We start from the raw sequence: 23,604 nt of genomic DNA, 5'->3' as shown, positions 1-23,604 counted from the left end.
CTTGTTTAAAATCAATAGACCGTAAATATGAAGGTTTCTCTATTCTATTCCATTGGTCTGTATGTCTGTCTTTACACCAGTACCACACTGTTTTGATTCCTTTAGATTGCAGTAAGGATTGAAATTAGGAAGTGTGAGTTCTTCAACTGCATTCTTCTTCAAGACTGTTCTGCATATTGAGTCACTTGAGAATTCCATATAAATTTTAAGATGGGTTTTTCTATTTCTACAAAAAAAAAATGCCATTGGGGTTTTGATAGGATTACTATGAAGATGTAGATCACTTTGGGTAGTATTGTCATCTTAAAAACATTAAGTATTCCAACCCACAAACTAGAGATGTCTTTACATTTACTAGGCTTTCTTTATATTCTTTCAAGCAACATTTCGTAGCTCTCTGTATATAAGAGAGCTTGTTAAGTGTATTCTTAAGTGTTTTATTGATTTTGATGCTACTGTAAATGGAATTATTTTCTTAATTTCCTTTAGCAGATTATTCACTTTTAGCGTATAGAAATACAACTGATATGGGATTGATGATTTTATATTTGGAAACTACTGAACTAAGAGTTTTCTTATGGAATCTTTATGATTTTCTACATATAAGACCATTTCATTTGCAAACAGATAATTTTACTTCTTTCTTTCCAACTTGGATGCCTTTTATTTCTCTTGCCTAATTGCTCTGAATCATACTGAGCAGAAGTGTTGAGAGCAGACATGCTTGTTCTTGATGTTAGGAGAAACGCTTTCAGTTTTTCACCATGGGTATGTTAGTTGTGGGTTTTTCATAGTTGGTCTTTATTCCGTCAGAGTTTCCTTCTGTTCCTAGTTTGTTGAGTGTTTTTATCATGAAAGGAGGCTAAATTTGTCAAATGCTTTTTATGCATCAACTGAGATGATCACATGGGTGTTTTTTTCATTCATTCAGTTAATGTGCTATATTACATTGACTGATTTTGATATGTTAAACCATCCTGGATTTGTGTTTGTGTTGATGAAAGCTTCTGGAGATGGATAGTGGTGATTTTACATAACAATGTGAATGCACTTAATGCCAATGAATTGTATAAAATGGTTGAAATGGCTAAAAAACAAAAAACACAGGAAACTCACCACTATCTATTCCATCTTCCCACAGGCATTAGTCTCCCAGCAGTATTAAATTTAAAATGCAAAATTAAAAATGTATAAAATGTGGTATGTAGCCATAGGTTGGAACATTATTTAATGATAAAAACAATTAAGTACGGATACATGCTATGCTTTACATGGACTTTGAAAACATGCTAAGTGAAAAAAGCCAGTCCCCAAAAGATGACATAGTATATGATACCATGTATACAAAATTTCCAGAAGAGGCAAATCCCTGGAGACAGAAAGTAGATTACCAGGGTTAGGGGCAGAAGTGTCAGGGAGGGGAGGGCTCACAGGTTGAGGAGGGAATGGGAATGATTGATAATGAGCACACGATTTCTTTTGGAATAATAAAAATGTTCTAAAATTAGACTGTGGCAATGGTTGCACACACTGTGAATATACCAAAAACCAGTGAATTGTATATTTTAAGTCGATGAATAATATGGTATATGCATTCTATCTCAATAAATGTGTTTTAAAAGTAGATTTTTAAAGGTGAAAAATCAATAGAATTTCAATAATCAATAGTATCTAATTTTAAAATGAACCTGAAAAAATATTCCATTCATGTTAACAATAAAAACTGTGTCACCTAAAAATAATCCAAACAGATTTAAAAATTCAGCATGATAAACACAGTAACTATCCTCAATTAACCTATAGATTTAAGTGCAATTCTTATCAAAATATCAATAGTTTAGGCGCCAGAGTGGCTCAATCGGTTAAACATCCAACTTTGGCTCAGGTCATGACCTCATGGTTGAGTTCGAGCCTCTGCTGTTAGCATGGTTCCACTTGAATCCTTTGTCCCCTTCTCTCTGCCCTTCCCCCACTTGGGCGAGTGTGCTCTCGAACATAAACATTTAAAATATGTATATATTTTAAAAAATCAATAAAAATAAATTCAATAATAAAATAATAAAAAATATAAATTAAAGGTTAAAAGATAAAATAAATAAAAAATTAAAAGTTGCAATAGTTTGATTTTTTCCTCCCAGGATTTTTCAAGGGAAATGCAAAATGTATATGGGAAAACAATGAGTTAAAAAGAACCAAGACAACTTTGATTAAGTCAAGAGTCTTACCCTACTGGATATCAAGATTTATTGTGAAGCTACAATTCAGTGTCTCTCTGTAGGTACTTGTTTTTCATCTCATCAAGAGATAGGGCGTCCCTCTCCAGTTCTGAATTTATGTTGCACTTGGACTGTTTGAACCAAAAAAATGTGGAAAAAACAATGTTCCAGAACTTCCAAGACTAGTCATTAAAAAGTCTAACCATCTCTGCTTTCTTACTGTAAGCCTCCAAACCTTGATGTCAAAGGACCATAGTACACTACTAAAGAGTTCACAGAAAAACCCTTGATGGATGAAACACCATGTGGACAGAGAGACGACATGAAGAATCACTGGGGTACTAGATATCCAGCCCCAGCCACTGTCACCACATGACAATTGCATAAGAGAATCCAAGTAAGACCAACAGAGAATTTCCCACCTATGTCAACCCAAGGAATCAAGAATCATAAAACGTGACAAAAGCATTGTCATGTTATGTCTCTAAGTTTTTGAGGTGACTCATACAGTAAGAAGTAACAGTAACCTATTAATTAAGAGGGATACTTATCCCAGCACAAGGATAGAGCATGGACCAATGGATCACAGAAGATAGCCAGATAACTAACACATATATTTGGACATTGATATATGACCAATTAGGACTTAAAAATTACTGGGGAAAAGAATTACTATTTACTCAATGTACTAAGATAACTAGAAAAAAAAAAAAAATAGATCCCTACCTTATACCATAGTCAATGAGTAACTCCAGGTAAATTAAATGCCTAAATATGAAAAGCAATACATAAAATAATACAAATAAAAGTAAAAAAATTAATAATGGAGATAGAGGAAAATGCTTTTATGCCCACAGGGCAGGGAAGAATTTCTTAGCTAAAACACAAAAGGGTCAAAACAAAAGACTGATAAAACTGACTACTAATCACAAAAGGTACACCATAAACCAAGTGAAAAGATGAGTCACAAACTGGTATAAAAATATTTATAACATGCATTTGACAGATTTTTAACCATAATACATAATGAAAAAATGAGATACACATACACCTATCTTAGCATCTTGACAAGTACCTGGAATTTTAGTGAGGATCACTGAATATTTGATGAATGACTGAATAAACAAATTGTCTCACTGGAATAGAGTACTCATTTCCATAACTGAATTCACTACCTTTCCTTACAGATCCTCTCCTTCCTCCTGAATTCCTTAAGTAAAAAAATAGCATAACCATTCATCTAGTTGACCAACCTAATCATCCTAGATTTCTCTACTACTCTTCCTCTCCACACATCCTGTCTTTTTAGATTCCCATTGTCAAGATCTAACTTCAAACTCCAATTCCTTAATCTCCCCTGTCTCCCAAAACTTGTCTCTCACACCTGTCCCTTTTTCCCCATTCTCCACTGCTACTGCCCTGGCTCTAGGCCTCGAAGGATCTGGTCTACTTGACTGTAGAATGGATGATTACTATAGTTTTCTAAACCGCTGTCTATCCATTTCTCATTATACACAAACCATGGTACTCTCTTCTCAAAATCCTGCAATACCTTCTCTGTTCCTAATAAGAAAATGATTTAAACGTAAAGTCCAAATACCATAGAGGAGCCCTGAAGGAAGGTCATTTCTCCACGTATCTTCTAAGTCATGTCTTCCCCCAATCATTCTACTCCATCCATTCCCTTCCCTTCCAGGTATCTTTGTTTATGTTATTTTCCTTGCCTAAATGTTCCGTCACTTCTGCATATCTAAAATCTATTTAATCTTCAATAAAGTCTTTTTTAAATGCCACAGGAATAACCTCTCTCACCTCTGAATACCTATAAGAACTCTTACAACATGCATTACATTTTTCTTATCTTTCTATGTTTACTGGTATATTGCTTGTTACCCCTAAGGGAAGAATCTCTTACCTATTTCATCAGTGATATTCATATAAGTATCTAGCACATACAAGGTTTTTCAGTAAAACCATTTGGAATTGTGGGTTTTAAGACATCTTATGCACTAATCTGAACATCAGTGTGTTTATACAGTACCTGAACCACATGTATACTAAGAGTATACACTATGAAAAAATTAGGCAACATTTATTTGCCTGGAGAAACTTACAACGTGAATGTGATGATTTAAATTATGTTTACTTCTTCAAGTTAATGATATGTCAATCCTTTGTTTATAAGGAATGGAAAACAGAATTTCTAAGTCCCATACTCCTGGATTCTTTACAAATCTATTTTTGGAGTTATTTTTCCTATATTGAATTCACTTTTCTATCACCATGGAAACCAATCTGCAATTAGTGTTGTTAGAATATTTAAAAATACAACTCTATTCAGAAAGCATTCAAATGTTCAGAAAAGTCTTTTCTTTGCATGGAGGGTGGGAATTATTAGAGTAAGACAGGGTAAAAATCACCCCACCTACATAAAAAAATTATTCATCAAAGTCTAATCAACAGCTTGCAAATGGGGCACATGAAGACTTCTTGTATTCATCTTTTATAGAACTATTATGGTTGTAATTTCACTGTGTCATACCTATACAATTTATAAACATTTTCCTTCACCTCTGTAGCCTGTAGTAGATGTGGAAAACAGAAAATAATTTGTTGCGCAATATTATGTGCTCTACTCACACCTATTGTCAACATCCTAATATGCAATATGGAAAATACTACTTCAAAACTACTGAGCTGGGATATGCCAAGTGGACAAATAACTCTATGTTAGAGTTTTATCTTAGGTGGGTAATAAGTGAAATAAGTTCTAAGTTTAGCACATAAGGCAAAAATCAGTAACAGACAAAACTGTTCTTCAAATTTCTCAGGAAAAACTAGAGACCTAAATGCATCTTAATAAACCTAACAATCTGTTTCTCCTTCCAGATTGGAATACAGCACTGTTCCCTCAGCTAAGTACCAGATATAGTAACTGGTTTGCTCATCTTTATTTTTTTTTAAGATTTTATTCAAATTCCAGTTAGTTAACATACAGTGTCATATTAGTTTCAGGTGTGCAATATAGTCATTCAACACTTCCATGCAACACCTGGTGCTCATCACAACACACTCCTTAATCACCATCACCTATTTCCCCCAACCTCCCTCCAATCCCCTGCCTGGTAACCATCAGTTTGTTCTCTATAGTTACCAGCCTGCTTCTTGGTCTCCTCTTTCTCTCCCTTCCTTTTTCCCTTTGCTCATTTGATTTGTTTCTTAAGTTCCACATATGAGTGAAATCATGCGGCATTTGTCTTTCTCTTACTGACTTCTTTCACTTAGCATAATACTCCCCAGCTCCAACCAAGTCATTGCAAATGACAAGATTTCATTCTTTTTTATGGCTGAATAATATTCCCGTGTGTGTGTGTGTGTGTGTGTGTGTGTGTGTGTGTGTGTGTATCACATCTTCCTTATCCATTCATCAGTCTTTACCAGAATCACCCTCAGTTCAAGATACTGAAGGCAGCACTGATAACTCACTATGTGAATTTTTCATTTCAAATCCTCCCCTTAAATGATAATAATTTCACAGCATAAGAACAGGTACTAGTATGGAACGTGCAAAACAGTAGGGCTGAAAGTTCTACTTGCTTTGGTTTGAGGAAAAATAAATTCTTTGGTGGAGTGGCAACAGTAAAATTATAAAATTATAATAGCTTTGGTTTCAAAAGGCTATGCCCACACCTTATGTACTTTTACATAAGTATATTTTAACTAGAAATATATACTAGTCTGGAAACTATACATAGTGTTGACAAGATGAGGGAACTAACCTTTTCATTAGTTTAATTCATTTTTATTAATAACTGAAAGTCCCTCAGATAAGTACCAAAACTTGTTGCTGGTACATATCTCTATAAACATTAATGCTTACATTTAGATAAACTCTTTCTTATTATTATTATTTTACAGAAACGGACAGTGCAAGTGGGGGAGAGGGGCAGAGGGAGAGAGACAGAGAATCCTCAAGCAGGCTCCATGCTTAGCAAAGAGCCCAGTGAGGAGCTCAATCCAAGACCTGAGCCAAAATCAAGAGTCGGACACTCAACCAGCCGAGCCACCCAGGCAGGCACCCCTAGATAAATTCTTACTCACGAAGAAAAACCCAGTCTGTTTCCTAAAAGACACCACACTTAGTTAATAATCAACTGAACTGGTAAATACCAGATATTTAAAATATACCAGGTTATTTTTTAAATTTTTTTAATGTTTATTTATTTTTGAGAGAGAGAGAGAAAGACAGAGCATGAGCAGAGGAGGGGCAGAGAGAGAGGGAGACACAGAATCTGAAGCAGGCTCCAGGTCTAAGCTGTCAGCATAGGGCCTGACACGGGGCTCAAACCCGTGAACCAGGAGATCATGACCTGAGCTTAAGTCGGATGCTTAGCCAACTGAGTCATCCAGGAGCCCCTATACCAAGTATTTAAAATACTGGAATCGAAAATGTAGAATCCATATGTATGATACCTTACCCATTAACAATCTATTAACAAAGGATTCTCAATTTCTATTCAAAGGGGGAAAATGCAATGATGTGTTTTCTCTGGTTTACTTTATAGTTATCTTTAAACCCTAAACGTTCTAAATACATTACAATTTCAATATTCTAACCCATAGATTTAATTCTTTCTGAAACTGAAGCTAAATTTTTAAGTTAATTACAATTACTGAAAATTCATGTTATTTTAACTTACTCTCTTCATTTCACAATTTTATATAAGGTTAGGAGGGGTTTTTTTTTAATTTTTAAAGTTTATTTATTTATTTTGAGAGAGAGTGCAAGCAGGAGAGGGTCAGAGAGAAGGAAAGACAGAATCCCAAGCAGGTCCCACACCATCAGCATCGAGCCCAATGCAGGGCCTGAACTCACAAACTATGAGATTCTGGCCTGAGCTGAGATCAAGAGTTGAACGATAACCAACTACACCACCCAGGTGTCCCATAAGGTTAGTTTCTGTGTTAAAAGGTATATTACAGGGGTGCTTGGGTGGCTTAGTCGGTTAAACATCCAATTCTTGATTTCAGCTCACAGATTGTGGGATCAAGCCTCGCGTCAGGCTCTGTGCAGACAGTGCACAGCCTGCTTGGGATTCTCTCTCTCTCCCTCTGCCCCTCTCCCTCACGTGCACACACACACACTCTCTCTCTCTCTAAAGTTCTTTAAAATTTGAGCAATCTTGTTTGTTTTTTAGTTATCACCTCACTTACTTCCCACAGAACTCTGTAATATATATTTGAAATAGACATATTTATTCCTATTTTACCGATGAGGAAACTGAGGACCAGAGAAATTAAGGAGTTTACATGAGATCACACAGGTTACACTGCACTACTATGCATCATACTTTTTTTACCTTTAACTACATTAAAGATGTAGGATATTTCAAATCTGTGGTTTGTTCCTTCTTATTAAAACAGGAGTCTTGTCATTTTATCCTTTCCTAGCACTTTTGGAACAGAATGACTGTATGGCCTTGACTTAAACACAGGCTGTACCAGTTACCAAAGCTGTGATCTTGGGTAAGTTCTTAAAACTTTTTTTTACTTCAATTCCCTCATCTGAATCTACTGTGAAGAGTAAATGAGACAACATACAAAGAGTATTTAGCATGATGTCTGGCTCACAAAAAGCATTCAATAAATACTGGCCCGTATTTTTATTATAATTCTGATTAATTTAAAATGAAATTTCAGGAGGGGGAGCTTATTTTATATTACTTGTCAACATTGTTACACTCAGGTCAAACTTTACTACCTCTTTCCGTATTTCTCAATATCAAGGCAAGAATGCACCTGATAATACAAGGCCGTAGTAGCACTTGCGAGTTCCCTGCACAGAAGCTTTAGTAGAGAATGCCTGAGACATGGGTATGCAATTCCATACTTTCCGAATGCCGTATTTCAGGTAAAACCTGAGCTCTTGCATTCAGGTTCATTTAACGGAATGCCTCGTTTTATATAAAATCAGATAAAAAGAAACATTAATTCACAGCTTCTGATAACCAAATGATATAAGAAAATGTAAACCACACATACCCATTTGAGTATCCTCTACACTAGATGGCAGTACCACATAAAGCAAACAGGAAGAGATTAATTCCTCAAGTGGGTAAATGAGAATAAAGGGATTGTATCTTTGCATATTACAAGAGATTTTTTTCCTTATTACTGAAAAATACTTCACGAAATGTGATAAATCTTTGTGTTTGGACAGCACAGTTGATACAACAGGGAGAAATGCAATTAGGATAATAAATTTACAGAACTTAAAGCTACATGTAGCTTTACCTAAAACAAGAACCCATTTCTAAAACTTATTTATCTTCATCTTCTTTTTTTCTTTTTTTGACATTTCAATTGCTCTAAACAAAACATAATACGACACTTATGTGCCAAAACCTGCAACATTCATTCAAAGTACTATTTAGGTGGAAAATGTCCAAACTTCAATGCGCTTATTTAAAAACCAATGGCTGAAAATGAATAAAATATCAACAATACCTACAGAATTATATTTCTCTAAAGAAAAGCATATACAGAATAATATTAATATCTGACAAAGTTGATTTATGATAATACTAGTTTTCCACCATCAAATAGGTGCATGCATACTGGTTATTCACAACTCTTTTCCAGGGAAAAATATAAGGAACTAAACTTTGAATTCAAGAAACAAGAAATATGACAAAATAACAAACCCAAAAAAATGTGGAATAGAAAAAAAATAGGCTTAGGAATTAATAGTAAGAAAGGAAGGAAGAGTGTGAGGGAGGAAAGGAATAAAGGAAGAATGGAGAAAGGAAGGAAGAAAGAAAGAAGGAAGCAAAAAAAGAGAGACAGGAGAAGGGAGGGAGGGAGCCTCGAACTGATCAAACCATAAGCTTGTTTCTTAACAAGACCAAACTTTAAGAATACCTTGTGTACAACATATACTCATAAATTTGAAAACCTACATCAAATGTACATTTTTCTAAGAAAATATAAATGCTAAAAATTGGCCTAACAAGACACAAAAGAACCTGTCTAGACCAATAATCAAATCATAAATTAAAATGGTAATTAAGGATTAGGCCCTTGAGGCCAAAAAAGGCTTTAATAGGAAAAGTCTACTAAACCTTCAAAAAACTGATAATTTCCACTCCTACAAACTTCCTGGGTATTGATTTTTAAAATGAGATATGGCAGTGAAGTTCCCCAAAACTCAGGCTACTGGACAAGTACAATATATAGATCAACATCACTAAAAAACATAGACACAAAAATCATCAACTCTTAATGGAGTAAAAAATGGAATTTATTTTTAAAATATTTAAGCTGGGGCACCTGGGTGCTCAGTCGGTTAAGTGACCGACTTTGGCTCAGGTCATGATCTCATGGTTCATGGGTTTGAGCCCTACATCGGGCTCTGTGCTGACAGCCTGGAGCCTGCTTCGGATTCTGTATCTCCCTCTCTCTCTGCCCTTCCCCCATTCTCATTCTCTCTCTCTCTCTCTCTCTCAAAAATAAATGTTAAAAAAATATTTAAAAATTTAAGCCAGTAGAGTGTGTCCCAAAAATATAAAGACATTTCAACAATCTGTTTTTATGACCAGAGTAATTCTTTGTACTAATTTTTAAAGACCACTCATTCATACTCTATAAAAGTAGACTAAAGGAAGAACATGACATGATAAACACCCTCTGTTGCCCCTGTGTTATTATATCCTTTTTCCTCTTTACCTTGTCACACCCCCGTTCATTTAAATCAGAGCTCACAATTCATCTACAACATATTAGCTAGAAGATTAAGGGAAACAAGGCGAAGATTGGCTGACAATCTCCCTAGTGGTCAAGACAGCATGACACAATGAGAACATACCACCAGCTGGCCACACCCATTATACACCACACCAGGATAATTTCTCCTCAACATGGCAGTGCCACCTTACACCACAAGTTACAACTGAAGATACTGGACTGAGACTTCAACAGGAAAGTCAGATAATTTGGCTACAGTCTACTAAAAATGACTTGAAATAGGATTTGAACACATCCATGCAATCTAAAGCATATGTCTTACCAATCTACCAGAAAAAATACACATGGGCTTGAGAATTATTTCATCTGGTACAAATTATATCAGAAACAAAGGAATGTCTGGGGATGCTCGATGTCTACTCTGCTCTCAAAAGGTAGAACACATGATTTAAGAACCACCCTATCTTTCAGAATGAGGGAGAAACTTTTCTAAGACATTCCATTTTACAAAAAAACATGTATGAGAAAAAAATCACACCACTCTGCTCTAAGCTTCAAACATAGAAATCATTTTTCTATTGCCAAAGCATTCTTTCAAGAAATATAAACATTACATTTTCCTACAAGTTCTTCCAATTTATTTTATACTTACGTCTACATTTTTTTCTTACAAAAACAGTATGCTCTGTTGAAACTCTTTAATTTATCAATATAACAAGAATATTGTTTCCACTTCAGTAAATATTCTACATGATTTTAAGTAAGTACATAGACTTTCCCCGTACGAATAATCCATAATTTATGTAACCCATTCTGATTTCTGAGCATTTATATTACTTCTTACTTTTTATTATAAATGATGATGAGATGAATACATGGATAATCTTTTGAGACTTGGTCTTTATTTATCATGCCCTCGTCTCTACTAAAAGAACTTCTACTCTCCTTTAAAATATCACCAAATGTCATCACCTCTGCATAGCATTTTCTGATGCTTCAAAAAGTTAATTTATCAGTATTTATTGAATATATATGTATGCATAAATAAATGAAGACATGAAATTAACTTCAAGGTAACATATCTTGATTCTAATGTATGTTAGAATTATCCTTTAATATTTCAGTCTTCCCATTTAAGTTTAAACATTTCAAAAGAATGAATACTGTTGTCCTATTTTTTTTTCCTTCCAACATACAGTATGGTGTCTGGAATACTGCCAATACACAATAAGTGTTTGTTAAATGACAGACTCCTCAGCATATCTAACAGGAAACATCACAAAGATATATCTTCAAGAGCACTACTGAGCCCCCTAATACTGAAAGATTGTGCTGAGTTCTACAGAAATAAAAAGTGTGACATATCAGCCCAAAGAGTTTATAACTGGGAATACCAAAAAATAAATAAAAATAAATAAAAGTGCAAATGGTGGATGATGTAAAAATATACAACTTGCATAAATCAGCACATTTCAAAAATAAACTTAGCAATAACTGTCAACTTTCTAAATGTATATACCCTTGACCCAACAAATCATCTAATAGGATTTTAATGCATATACTCACATCAATAAAACCTAGAACATCCATCAATAGGGAACAAATCAAATAAATTATGGTATAATAACAGAAAGAAATGAAATATAGCTGAAATAATCAGCTAAATCCAAATCTCTGAAAAAATATATCCAAGATGTCATTTCAAGTAAAAAAGCAACTTTCAAGGCAGTATGTATAGTAGCAAACTATCTGTATTTTTAAAAAGTTATAGACAGCTGGATACAAGGTTATGGCTAGAGAAATACGGAGATATTGCTATATATTTTATAAAGAATTCTAGACAGGCACATAATAGTTAACAGGAGAGCACGTAAAGGGAATTTTCACTCGTGTTTGTAAATGTCATCATTCATTATACTTGATATATATATATACACACACACACACACACACTCATATAGAATATATTCTTTTTTTCAATGTTTATTTATTTTTGAGAGAAAGACACACACACAGAGTGCGAGCGGGTGAGGGGCAGACAGAGAGGGAGACACAGAATCAGAAGCAGGCTCCAGGCTCCGAGCTGTCAGCACAGAGCCCAACACAGGGCTCGAACTCACAAACAGCCAGATCATGACCTGAGCCAAAGTGGGAGGCTTACCTGACTGAGCCACCGAGGTACCCCAAGAATACATTCTTATCATGTAAGGGGAATATTTAAATGTTGAAAAACCCAAAATATTTTAAAAAGTATTTTTGAAGCATATTTTATTTTTTAAACATAAATTCATTTACCCATACATTCAACAAATATTCACCAAATGATTTTTATGTGTCAGGCACTGTTCTAGATGCTGAGGTAGAAAAAAATAGAATAAATAATAATAGTTCACATGCCAGAGAGTGGCGTTACAGAGAAAAATAAATTATGGGAGAGATGGGGAATGTTGGTGACCAGGAGTTGCAATTTTATGTAGAGAAAGTACACTCTTTCTGAGAAGGTAACTTTTCAGCAAGTATTTAAAGAAGGGAAGGTAGTAAGTTACACGGTTATCCAGCGAGAAGAGTTTTCCAAGTAGAGGAAACAAAAAAGTCCAAAGGTCGTAAGAAGGGAGCTGTATCCTGGGGGAAGAGCAACGGTGGCCAGAACACTTGTGTCTTAGGGAAGGAGAAATAAATGAAGTAAGAGATGAGGTCAGACACGTTGAGGGCAGATCTGGTAAATCCTTTTCAGAAATTTTAAGAAATTTGACTTTTTACCATGAAGAATACAAGAAGTAACTGGAGTGGTTTTGAAAAAGTGACATGATCTGACTTATATTTAAAAGACTCCCCCTTGCAGTTGTGCCAAATAAGGTTATTGAATTAATGGCCCCACAATGACGACAGCAGGTAGGAGAGAAAGAGGTGAGTGTAGTCAGATCCTGTGTTTATTTTAAAGAAAGAGCCAAGAATTTTGCCAATGGACTTGGATTAGAGACGTCCAAGATGGTTCAGAGGTTTCGTCTAGCCTCAGGAACTGGAAACATAGGTTTTAGAAACATAGGTTTACTATTTACCGACATGGACAGGACAGCAAGAGGAGCAGGTTTGAGGGGAGACTGCTAAATGTGCGATGCTGACAAGTCATCCAAGTGAAGTTGCAATGCAGCCAGCTAGATAGACAATGCTAGAATTCAAAGGAGAGACCGTGAGCATTTCCTCTGTATGTTATATGATAATAAAATTACTGGCCCAGTAATTTCTATCTCAATTATTTTATAAGCGACTGTGTCTTCAAGTCTCCATAAAATTGAAAATCTGAATTTGCAACATCAGATCAAAAAAACTTATTTTCATTTTATCACTGAAAGTCTAGAAGTTAAACATAATTTTCTCTGGATTTAAAAAATTTAGAGCTCAGTGACATCTTCTAGGATACTATGGCCTACTGCAGTCACATATTTTTAATATGTGAGGAAAAGAAAGAGCTACAAATACAAGAAATCCAGAAGTCTAAGAGAAATTCCTCAGATCAGAGTGAAAAAAAGTAGGTATGCAAACGACAGAATGTCCCACATTTGGGACATACTAAAAAGCAACAATGGAGTCAACTGGCAGTCTGAATAACCTACTGGGATATACAGAGCTACCAAGCATAAGGCTGATGACCTATTCCAATCACATTTAATAAAGTTTTCATACTTATTTTCTCCTCAGAACATACTGTCAATCTGATATTAAAAATAAGTAAAGAGGGGTGCCTACATGGCTCAGTCGGTTAAGTGTCTGACTCTTGATTTCGGCTCATGTCATGATCTCACAGTCGTGAGATCCAGCCCCACGTCAAGCTCCACATGCAGTGTGTAGCCTGCTTAAGATTCTCTCTCTCCCTCTCCCTCTGCTCCTCTCTACCACTCATGCTCACTCTATCTCACTCTTAAAAAAATTAAAAAATTAAAAAATTTATAAGAAAAAATAAGGAAGGATTCTAGGAAAATGGTAGAGTAGGAAAGCACTAGTAATCTCCCATCTAGGCAACAGATATGCTGGCAGAATCTGTCTGATATAATTATTTTGTAATTCCAGAGTCTGTGGAAGACTTGCAACTTCCAGGGAAAAGCTAGGATAGTAAATTGCAGCTCATTTCAGTCTATTTCGGCTCTCGAACACAGTAGGAGCTACCCAGCCCCTCAGCATCCGAGGCAACCGTGCAGGAACTACATCTTGTGAGCAGCTTGTGAACAGCTTGGGGGAGACTGAGGAGGCAAAAAGACCTCTTCCTATAAATATCAAAGGGTCTGTGCTCTGGTCCCTAATTGCTGTTTCTGATCTCAGAGATGCAAGTAATTAGATGGATGGACATTGTTGTTACACCTCCCCATACTGTTGCAAGCATCTACCAGCTGATGCCACTTCTAAGAAATTTAAAAGGCCTGTACTCTTTCCTCCTTCGTTTTTCTGTTTCCCCCCTGAGAAGCCAGACATTAGACCAGATCATTAGAAAGGAACTGCATATATGCAAAAAATTAGAAAGTGACCAATTATGACCAGGGAAAGGCACAGGCTCAAGAAGACCTTAAAACAAGTGTCTTAAAGGTGCCAAAAAAACTAAAGAAATATACAGAGAATGCCAAGAAAGTGATGTATGAACAACATGAACAAAACAGAAATATTAACAAAGAGACATAAGATCTAAAAAGGCACTATGGGGGGCACCTCGCTGGCTCAGTCGGTGGAGTGTGTGACTCTTGATCTCAGGGTCATGACTTCAAGCCCCATGTTGGGTGTAGAGATTACTTAAAATTTTTTTTTAACATTTATTTATTTTTGAGAGACAGAACATGAGCAGGGGAGAGGCAGAGAGAGGGTGAGACACAGAACCCGAAGCAGGCTCCAGGCTCCAAGCTATCAGCACAGAGCCTAATGTGGGGCTCGAACTTACAAACCATGAGATCATGACCTGAGCCGAAGTCAGATGCTTAACCGAACCGACTGAGCCACCCAGGCACCCCTGTAGAGACTACTTAAAAAAAAAAAGAATTAAAAAGTATTGTGGCTTTAAAGTAGAATCACTACAATTCTCATTTCATAAGAGAAAATTAAGGGGAAATCTGAACACACAGAAGAAACAGTCAGCCAACTTGAAGATATGACAAGGAATTACTGATCTGAAGAACAGAATCAAGAGTGAAGACATGTGAACAGAGTCTCAGGAAGCTATGTGACACCATGAAAGAACCTAACAGAACTATGGGAGTCCATCCCGTATACATTATGAAAGTCTCGGAATGAAAACAGAGAGACAAAGGAGCAGAGATAATATGTGAAGAAATAATGGCTGAAACTTCCCAAATTTGATTAAAGACATGAATATAAACATCCAAGAAGCTAATAACCTCCAAATAAGATGAACTCAAAGAGACTCACACTGACACACATTATAATCAAACTTTCTAAAGCCAAATACGGGAAGACCCCATTTTATTGTGCTTCACAGATACTGTGATTTTTACGAATTGAAGGTTTGTGGCAACCCTGCATTAAGTAAGTCTTTTGGTGCCATTTTTGGAAGAGCATTAGCTCATTTTGTGTCTCTGGGTCACATTTTGTTAATTCATGCAATATTTCAAAATTTTACATTATTATTACATTCGTTATGGTGATCTCTGATCCATGATTAAGACCTGTTGAGGGGTGCCTGGGCGGCCCAGTTGCCTGAGCATTTGACTCTTGATTTCAGCTTGGGTCGTGAGATCAAGCCCTGTGTCAGACTCCATGCTGAGTGTAGAGCCTACTTAAAATATTCTCTCTCTTTCTACCCCACCACCCCATCCCTGCTCATGCACTCTCTCCAAAAAAAAAAAACAAAAAAAAACCAAAAACAAAAAAAAAAACCTGTTGAAATTTCAGATGATGGTTAGCATTTTTAGCAATAAAGTAGTTTATACACTAGGAAACAAAAAATTCATCTGACTTACTTTATTGCAATAATCATTTTATTGTGGTGGTCTGAGACCAAGCCTGCAATATTTGTGAGGTATACCTGTACAATGACAGAATCTTAAAAGCAGCAAGAGAGAAGCAACTAGTCACATACGAGGGTTCCTCAATAAGATTATCAGATTTCTTACCAGAAACTTTGGAGACCAGAAGGCAGTAGTCCAATATATTCAAATTACAAACAGAATGAAAGTGTCAACCAAGAATACTATCTCCAGCAAAACCATCCTTCAAAAGTGAGAGACAAATTAAGACATTCCCAGTTAAACAAAAGCCGAGGAAGCACCCTGTCAATAGACCCAGTCTGCAAGGAGGGCTAAAAGGAGTCCTGCAAGCTGAAGTGAAAAGACACTTGACAGTAATTCGACCTCAGTAAAGGTGAATACATGTGCAATTATAAAAACCAGTTATCACTGTAACAATGGTTTGTAACTATGGATCTTTTCTACATGATTTAAGAGACTAATAGTTTTTCTTTAAATTTTACACATAAAAGCTAGTATTGTGCTTATTACTACACACTTTGTTTTCAATATAGTTTAAGAGGCATTAAAAGAATTATTAGTTTATGTTTCTGGACACACGATACATAAAGATGTAATTGTAAGATATTTAAAACCAAAAAGGATGCAGAATTTTTGTATGTTATTGCAGTTAAACTGGTACAATTTCAAATTAGAGTATTGTAACTTTAGGATGTTAAATGTAATCCCATGGTAACAACAAAGAAAACAGCTATACAATATACGCAAAAAGAATTGAGAAAAGAATTTAAACATTTCACTACAAAAAAAATCCAATTAAATCAGCATACATTGTATTACAGAAAGAAATCTATAATACATGCAGAAAAAGAAAAAGATAGTAAACTGACAGAAATAAGTCCTCCCTTTTCAGTAATTAAATAGAATTGATTAAACTCTATCATCAAAAAACAGAGATGGCAGCCAAAGCAATCTTGAAGCTGGAGGCATCACAATCCCAGATTTCAAGGTATACTACAAAGCTGTAGTAATCAAAACAGTATGGCACTGGAACAAAAATAGCCACAAATAGACAACCCAGAAATACACCTACACTTTTATGGCCAATTAATCTATGACAAAGGAGACAATAAATGGAAAACTGAATAGCCACATATGAAAGAGTGAAACTGGACCACTTTCTTATATCATACACAAAAATAAACTCAAAATGGATTAAAGACCTAAACGTGAAACCTGAAATCATAAAACTAGAAGAAAATAATGGGCAGCGATTTCTTTGACATAGGCCTTAGCAACAATTTTCTAGATATCTATTCAGGCAAGGGAAACAAAAGTGAAAACAAACTATTGGGACTACACCAAAATAAAAAGCTTTTGCACAGCAAAGGAAACAATCAACAAAACAAAAGGGCACTTACTGAATGGGAGAAGGTATTTGCAAAGGATACATCCAGTAAAGGATTAACACCCAAAGTACATAAAGAATTTATACAACTTAACACCAAAACAGTAACTAATCAATTACAAAATGGGCAGACCTGAATAGACATTTTTCCAAAAAAGACATATAGATGGCAAACAGACACATAAAAGATGCTCAACATCACTAATGATGCCACTCAAATGAGTGAAATGCAACTCAAAACTACAATGACCTATTACGTTACACCTGTCAGAATAGCTAGAATCAAAAAGACAAGAAGTAACAATGGTTGGTGAGAATATGGGAAAAAAGGAACATTTATATACTGTTAGTGGGAATGCAAACTGATGCAGCCACTGTGGAAAACAGTGCAGGGGCTCTTCAAAAAATTAAAAATAGAAATACCATATGATCCAGTAATTCCACTACTGTGTATTTATCCAAAGAAAACAAAAACACTAATTCAAAAAGATACATGTAACCCTATGTCAATTGCAGCATTATTTACAATAGCCAAGATATGGAAGCAACCCAAGTGTCCATCAACAGATGAATAAAGATGTGGTAGTATATATACACACATGCATACCTACATACATACATACATTCAATGGAATATCATCAGTCATAAAAAGAATGAGATCTTGCCATTTGCAAAAATATGGATGGACCTAGAGGGTGTTATGCTAAGTGAAATAAGTCACACAGAGAAAGGCAAATACCATGTCATTTCACTTATGTGTGGAATCTAAAAACCAAAAGAAATGAACAGACAGACTCTTAAATATAGAGAACAAACTGGTGGTTGCCAGAGGGGAGGATGTAGATGGGAGGATGGGTGAAATAGATAAAGGCTATTAAGAAGTACAAACTTTCAGTTATAAAATAAATACTTCAAACAAAAAGTACAGCATAGGAAATATAGTCAATCATGTTATAATAAGGTTGTTGGGTGAACAGAAGGTGACTACACTTACTGTGGTGAACATTGAGTGATTGTTTAACCAACATGTTGGACACCTGAAACTAACATAACACTGTATGTTAATTATACTTCAATTAAAAATGATAGATATAAAAGGCTAAATTAAAAAAAATACGTTCCACCAATATGCTCACTTTAGATCAAAAGACACAAATAGGTTATATAGATAAGTCCTAAAACTCAAATCAAAAAAAACAAAAAACAAAAAACAAACAAATCAATTCAAAAATGGGCAAAGCATTTGAATATAGACATCTTTCCAAAGGAGATACACGAATGGACAATAAACACATGAAAAAATGTTCAACATCACTAATCATGAGTGAAATGAAAATTTCAATTTACTCATCAGTATGGAAAAATACTCCAAGATACCAAATAAATGGTTACCCAGAACTTTGTGGCTTACAAGTATTTGATTCTAAGTATATAATGGTGATATTTTGTGTATCTCTATTGCCCCATCACACCATTGACTATCCATGCTCTCTTTACTATTAGAAATGGAGTCATTACGGGGCTCCTGGGTGGCTCAGTCAGTTAAGAATCCGACTTCGGCTCAGGTCATGATCTCACAGTTCGTGAATTCAAGCCCCATGTCGGGCTCTGTGCTGACAGCTCAGACCCTTGAGCCTGCTTCAGATTTTGTCTCTCTCTCTCTTTCTCTCTCTCTCTCTCTCTCTCTCTGCCCCTCCCCTACTCATGCTCTCTCTCTCTCTCCCTCAAAATAAATAAACAATGAAAAAATATATTTAAAAAAATGGAGTCATGAGTGTCTTTAAATCTAATCAGATTGGAGAAACAGGAATCAACGGGTGGCAATGGGAGTGGGACCACTCAATATTACTCATAGGGACTCACTAGCAAAATTTATGCTTCCTGTCCCTACCATCATATATTCTCTGCTAACCTAGAAGTCTTAGTTCCAAAAGGAGGAATGCTTCCACCAGAAGACAAAACAACGATTCCACTGACTTGGAAGTAAGCCTGCCACCCAGCCACTTTGGGCTCCTAATGCTTTTAACTCAGCAGGCAAAGAAGGGAGTTTTGGTGTTAGCTGGGATGACTGATCCTGACTACCCAGGGGAAATTGGACTGCTACTCTACAACAGAGGTAAAAATAAAAATAAAAATAAAAACAAATACATCTGGAATATTGAAGCTCCCTTAGAGCATCCCTTGGTATCACATGCCCTGCCACTGAACTGAATGGGAAATTAGCAGAACCCAATTCAGGCAGGGCTATTAATGGCCAGACCCAAAATGAAGGTATGGGTCACCCAACCAGGGAAAGAACCACAATCAACTGAGATTACTGCTTAGGGCAAAGGGAATACAGAACGAGAAGCAGAAGAAAGTAGTTATAATACCAGCTACAACCACATGACCAGCTACAGAAGCCAGCACAATAATTGCCATGAGTATTACCTTCTTATTTTACTCTGGAAGTGCGTGTGTGTGTGTGTGTGTGTGTGTGTGTGTGTGTGTGTGTCATAGCAAACATCTTTGGTTTCTTTTCTCTTGTTACTTTAAAGATTTATATCATGGTACTTAATATATTTTAACTTTTCGTCATAGTATTTAAGTTGCAGGATGCCAAGAAGAGTAAACATTACTCAAGGCCTTTGTATTCTCTTCTGGGAAAATGGTCAAAATGTTTTTGGTTGTATAAAAAACAGTTGATCATGCTGTTAGGCGAAGCAGGACCCTATTATTGTCTTTATTAGAGATTAAGTACAGTTTAAGGAATGCCTAGTTGGCAGAGTGGACTGTGATTGTTAATTTTATACATTAACTTCAGATCAAACATTATTCCAAATAATTCTGTGAAGTTATTTTTTAAACGCAGATTACTCTCCATGATGTGGGTGGGCCTCATCCAATCCACTGAAACTCTTTAACAGAAAAAGAAACCGACCTCCCCTGAAGAGGTATCTCAGCCAGCAGACTGTGCTTGCACTCAAACTGCAACCTGAACCCTTCCCTCGGTTTTCAGCCTATCCTGAGATTTTTCAACTTAACCAAGTCTCCACAATCACAGGAGCCAACTCTTTAAAATAAATCTCTCTCTCTCTCTCTCTCTCTCTCTCTCTTTATACACACACACACACACACACACACACACACACACACACACACAAACGCGTTGGTTCTGTATCACTGGAGAACTCTAATATAATCATATTTTAAAATAATAATAAAACAGACTTTCAGAAATGATTGGTGGGTACCATAGTAAAATACTGAAATAACAGACCACCAATGATCCATACAACTAGAGGGGCAATGCACTGCACAAGAGAAGGCCATTAGCACTCCACTCCAGGGCTATGGTTAATATCCATTCTGTCTGGTTGTCATACCAGGGATTTTTAATATCACTCTTTTTCACACTATAAATATAAATTCCAAGCAACCTCAACGTTCAAGTCAAAATTATGAAACTTATACAAAAAGGAAAAGGACAATAATTTCATAACTTCAGGGCAGGAGAGAACATCTTAAATGTGACAGGAAAAGTACAAGTCAGGCTTATGCATACATACAACTACATAAAATGCATAAAATAAAGAATAAAATAAATGATACCTGTACAATGAGAGCAGCATAAAGAGAGTCAAATAACATGCCACAATGTGGGAGAAAGTGTTTTTATTACACATGCAAAAACAATAAAGGACTGGATGCAACATGAAAGAACACCCAAAATATGTAAAGCATTCCCATGGTTGAGTAAGAAAAATATAAGCAAATCTGTAAAACAAAATGAACAAAAGATCTGATCTAGAGTTTTAAAAAAACAGAAATCTCAAATGCCCAACAAATATTTGAAAAGATGTTCAACTGCATTACAAATCAGGAGACTACAAATACATACAGTGAGAGAGAATTACATCCTCATCAGATGAGTAAAAATTAACAAGTAGCAAACAACCAAGAGTTCCCAAGGATGCACAACAGCAACTGACATTTACTGTTTATGAAAGTATACATTTGTCAACCACTTTTGGAAGTAGCTTGGCTTTACTCAGTAAAGCTGGACATGTGGGTATTGTAGAACTCTGAAATTCTACTGTGAGAAACTCCTGCATATGTGCGTGAGGATTTGTGCACAACAACGTTCACAGACAGCAAAAACTGACAACCCAAATTTCAAACAAACAAACGAAAAAGAAGATAAATTACTTGTAACATAATGCATGCTATCGATTAATATACAGTAGTGAACAAATTGAACCAACTATGACTACATACATCTACAGGGATCAATTTCACAGTGGTAAATGAAAGCAGAAAGAATACATTCAATAATGAAGCCCACCCAGGTTTGATATTTCAACCTACCCCTGATCCTTCTTATCCTGTTCTACTTTTTTACCATAGCTCTTTTCTTGGCCATCCTCTGTGCGCTTTAAGAATGGGTATTCAGATGGGGTGCCTGGGTGGCTCAGTCGGTTAAGCGTCCGACTTTGGCTCAGGACATGATCTCATGGCTCGTGGATTCAAGCCCCATGTAGGGCTCTGTGCTGACAGCTCAGAGCCTGGAGCCTGCTTTGGATTTTGTGTCTTCCTCTCTCTCTGTCCCTCCCCTGCTTGTGCTCTGTCTCTGTCTCTCAAAAATAAATGTTAAAAAAAAATTTAAAAAATTAAGAAAAGAATGGGTATCCGGTTTTTGTTGTGGTTGTTGCTCACTGATATAGCCAAAGCACCTAAAACAGTGCCTGGTACACTGTACTTGCTCAGTAAGTATTTGCTGAATGGATTAGAATAATTCTAAGTACATAAAGTTCAAAAATAGGCAAACTAAACACCCATACTGATTAGGAATGCATACAGATAATAAAACAAAAAATTATAACAAATACTATAAAAGTCATGGTAGAAGTAATCTTTAGGGTAGAGAAGGCAAGTGCAACATAGGAGGGACACCTAGGTAATTTCTCTCTTAGCCTGGGCTTTAAAATATACATATATATATATATGTATGTAACATATATGTATACATGCACATGCTCTATAAACATATATACTTACACACACTATATACCTAAAAGTAAGAAAAAAATACTAAAAAATAAAATAAAATAATAAAACTCTATTAGCACATCTGCCCCGTACTCCACTTCACTCCAACTCTCATTTAATCATCATTACTATGACCCAATGTTAGTCAGGGAACAACTAGAATACTTCATGCTATAAAACAATAGCGAATTATAAGGAGTCTAATAGAAGTTCTAAGATTTATAGTGATTCGATTACACTATTTCCACCTAAAATAGGAGTTATAGGGCATCAAGTATTTGCCAACAGAAGGAAATAAAAGTTTTCCCATCAACCAACAAGACATCAATAGAAAAAACTACTTCTAAGTGTCACCTCTCATATATAGATAAAAATAGAGACCAAGAAAAAAATACAGATATAGATATATCTTAATTCAGTATATAGGAAATATTTCAAATATACCTGTATGCTGCCAAACTCAACGTTCTCATAATGGAAATGTGCACATTCAGCCATCTTCGGAAAGTGACCTTTAGTGAAGGGTAACCTGAAGTACATGAAATAACTAAGTGAGACGCAAGATACTGAAACAGTCAGAATAACTAAGCCCAAGGGAAAAATAAAATGTGAAGAGCTCTTGCAAGCAAAACTATTTAATAAGCGCATGCGCATGAGCACACAAATAGCCACACAAACCTTCCCAGAAATACAGTGGATCAAATGAAAATTACATTCAGTGCACAGGTCAAAAACAAAAACAACAGAAAAAATTAAAAAGCACCACTACACTCTCCTAATCTTGACCCAAGGCAATGTCCGTAGAAAATCTATGTTTTCAGTGAATGTTATAAAAACTGTGAAGAGCCAACTTCTGATCAGAAGCAGCATTCCCGATGAAATATACAACCAGATTTTACCTGTGAATGTTGTCGCAGCCCATCAGTCCTGGATTGGTGGGTCTGGATGCAGAATGAATATTTTTATCTTTGTCTTTTCTCTATTTACAACGAAAACATAGCTATCTAACACTCTACTGGGTGAAAAGATGGTTTTTCTGGTTTTTGTTCTTTAATGCCAACTTCATGGGATGGGGAAGGAGGTAGGTAAGGCTTCAGTGGGAAAGTATGAAATGGTTTTTTGGTTAAAGACTGAAATGGATACCTTCAGACATTTGACATAAGAGCCAACTACCGGCATCAAATTCAGGCTTTCTCAAAGGCAGAGCTGAGATACAGCAATCTCATAACTCAAATGACAAAG

General features: G+C 35.8%; 1 protein-coding gene across 5 annotated transcripts in view; it reads right to left on the bottom strand.

Annotated features, from left to right (window-relative positions):
* ARHGAP32 (Rho GTPase activating protein 32) overlaps positions 1–23,604 on the bottom strand; it is a 298,270-nt gene that overhangs the window by 134,466 nt on the left and 140,200 nt on the right. For 3 of the 5 annotated variants that reach the window (XM_019421406.2, XM_019421407.2, XM_019421404.2), the window contains exons 4-5: positions 23,262–23,303; positions 22,807–22,891 (exon numbers count right to left, since the gene is read on the bottom strand). In XM_019421406.2, coding sequence (XP_019276951.2) covers positions 22,807–22,891; positions 23,262–23,303 — 127 coding nt within the window. The remainder of the gene's footprint in view (positions 1–22,806; positions 22,892–23,261; positions 23,304–23,604) is intronic. The other 2 variants (XM_019421405.2, XM_019421408.2) reach the window with 1 other exon arrangement.

Source organism: Panthera pardus, unplaced genomic scaffold (genome assembly GCF_024362965.1).
Source record: "Panthera pardus isolate Hobbes unplaced genomic scaffold, ASM2436296v1 HiC_scaffold_12, whole genome shotgun sequence".
Classification (NCBI taxonomy): Eukaryota; Metazoa; Chordata; class Mammalia; order Carnivora; family Felidae; genus Panthera; species Panthera pardus.
The sequence above is the reverse complement of the archived record's forward strand: the minus strand, read 5'-3'. Positions and strand labels throughout refer to the sequence as shown.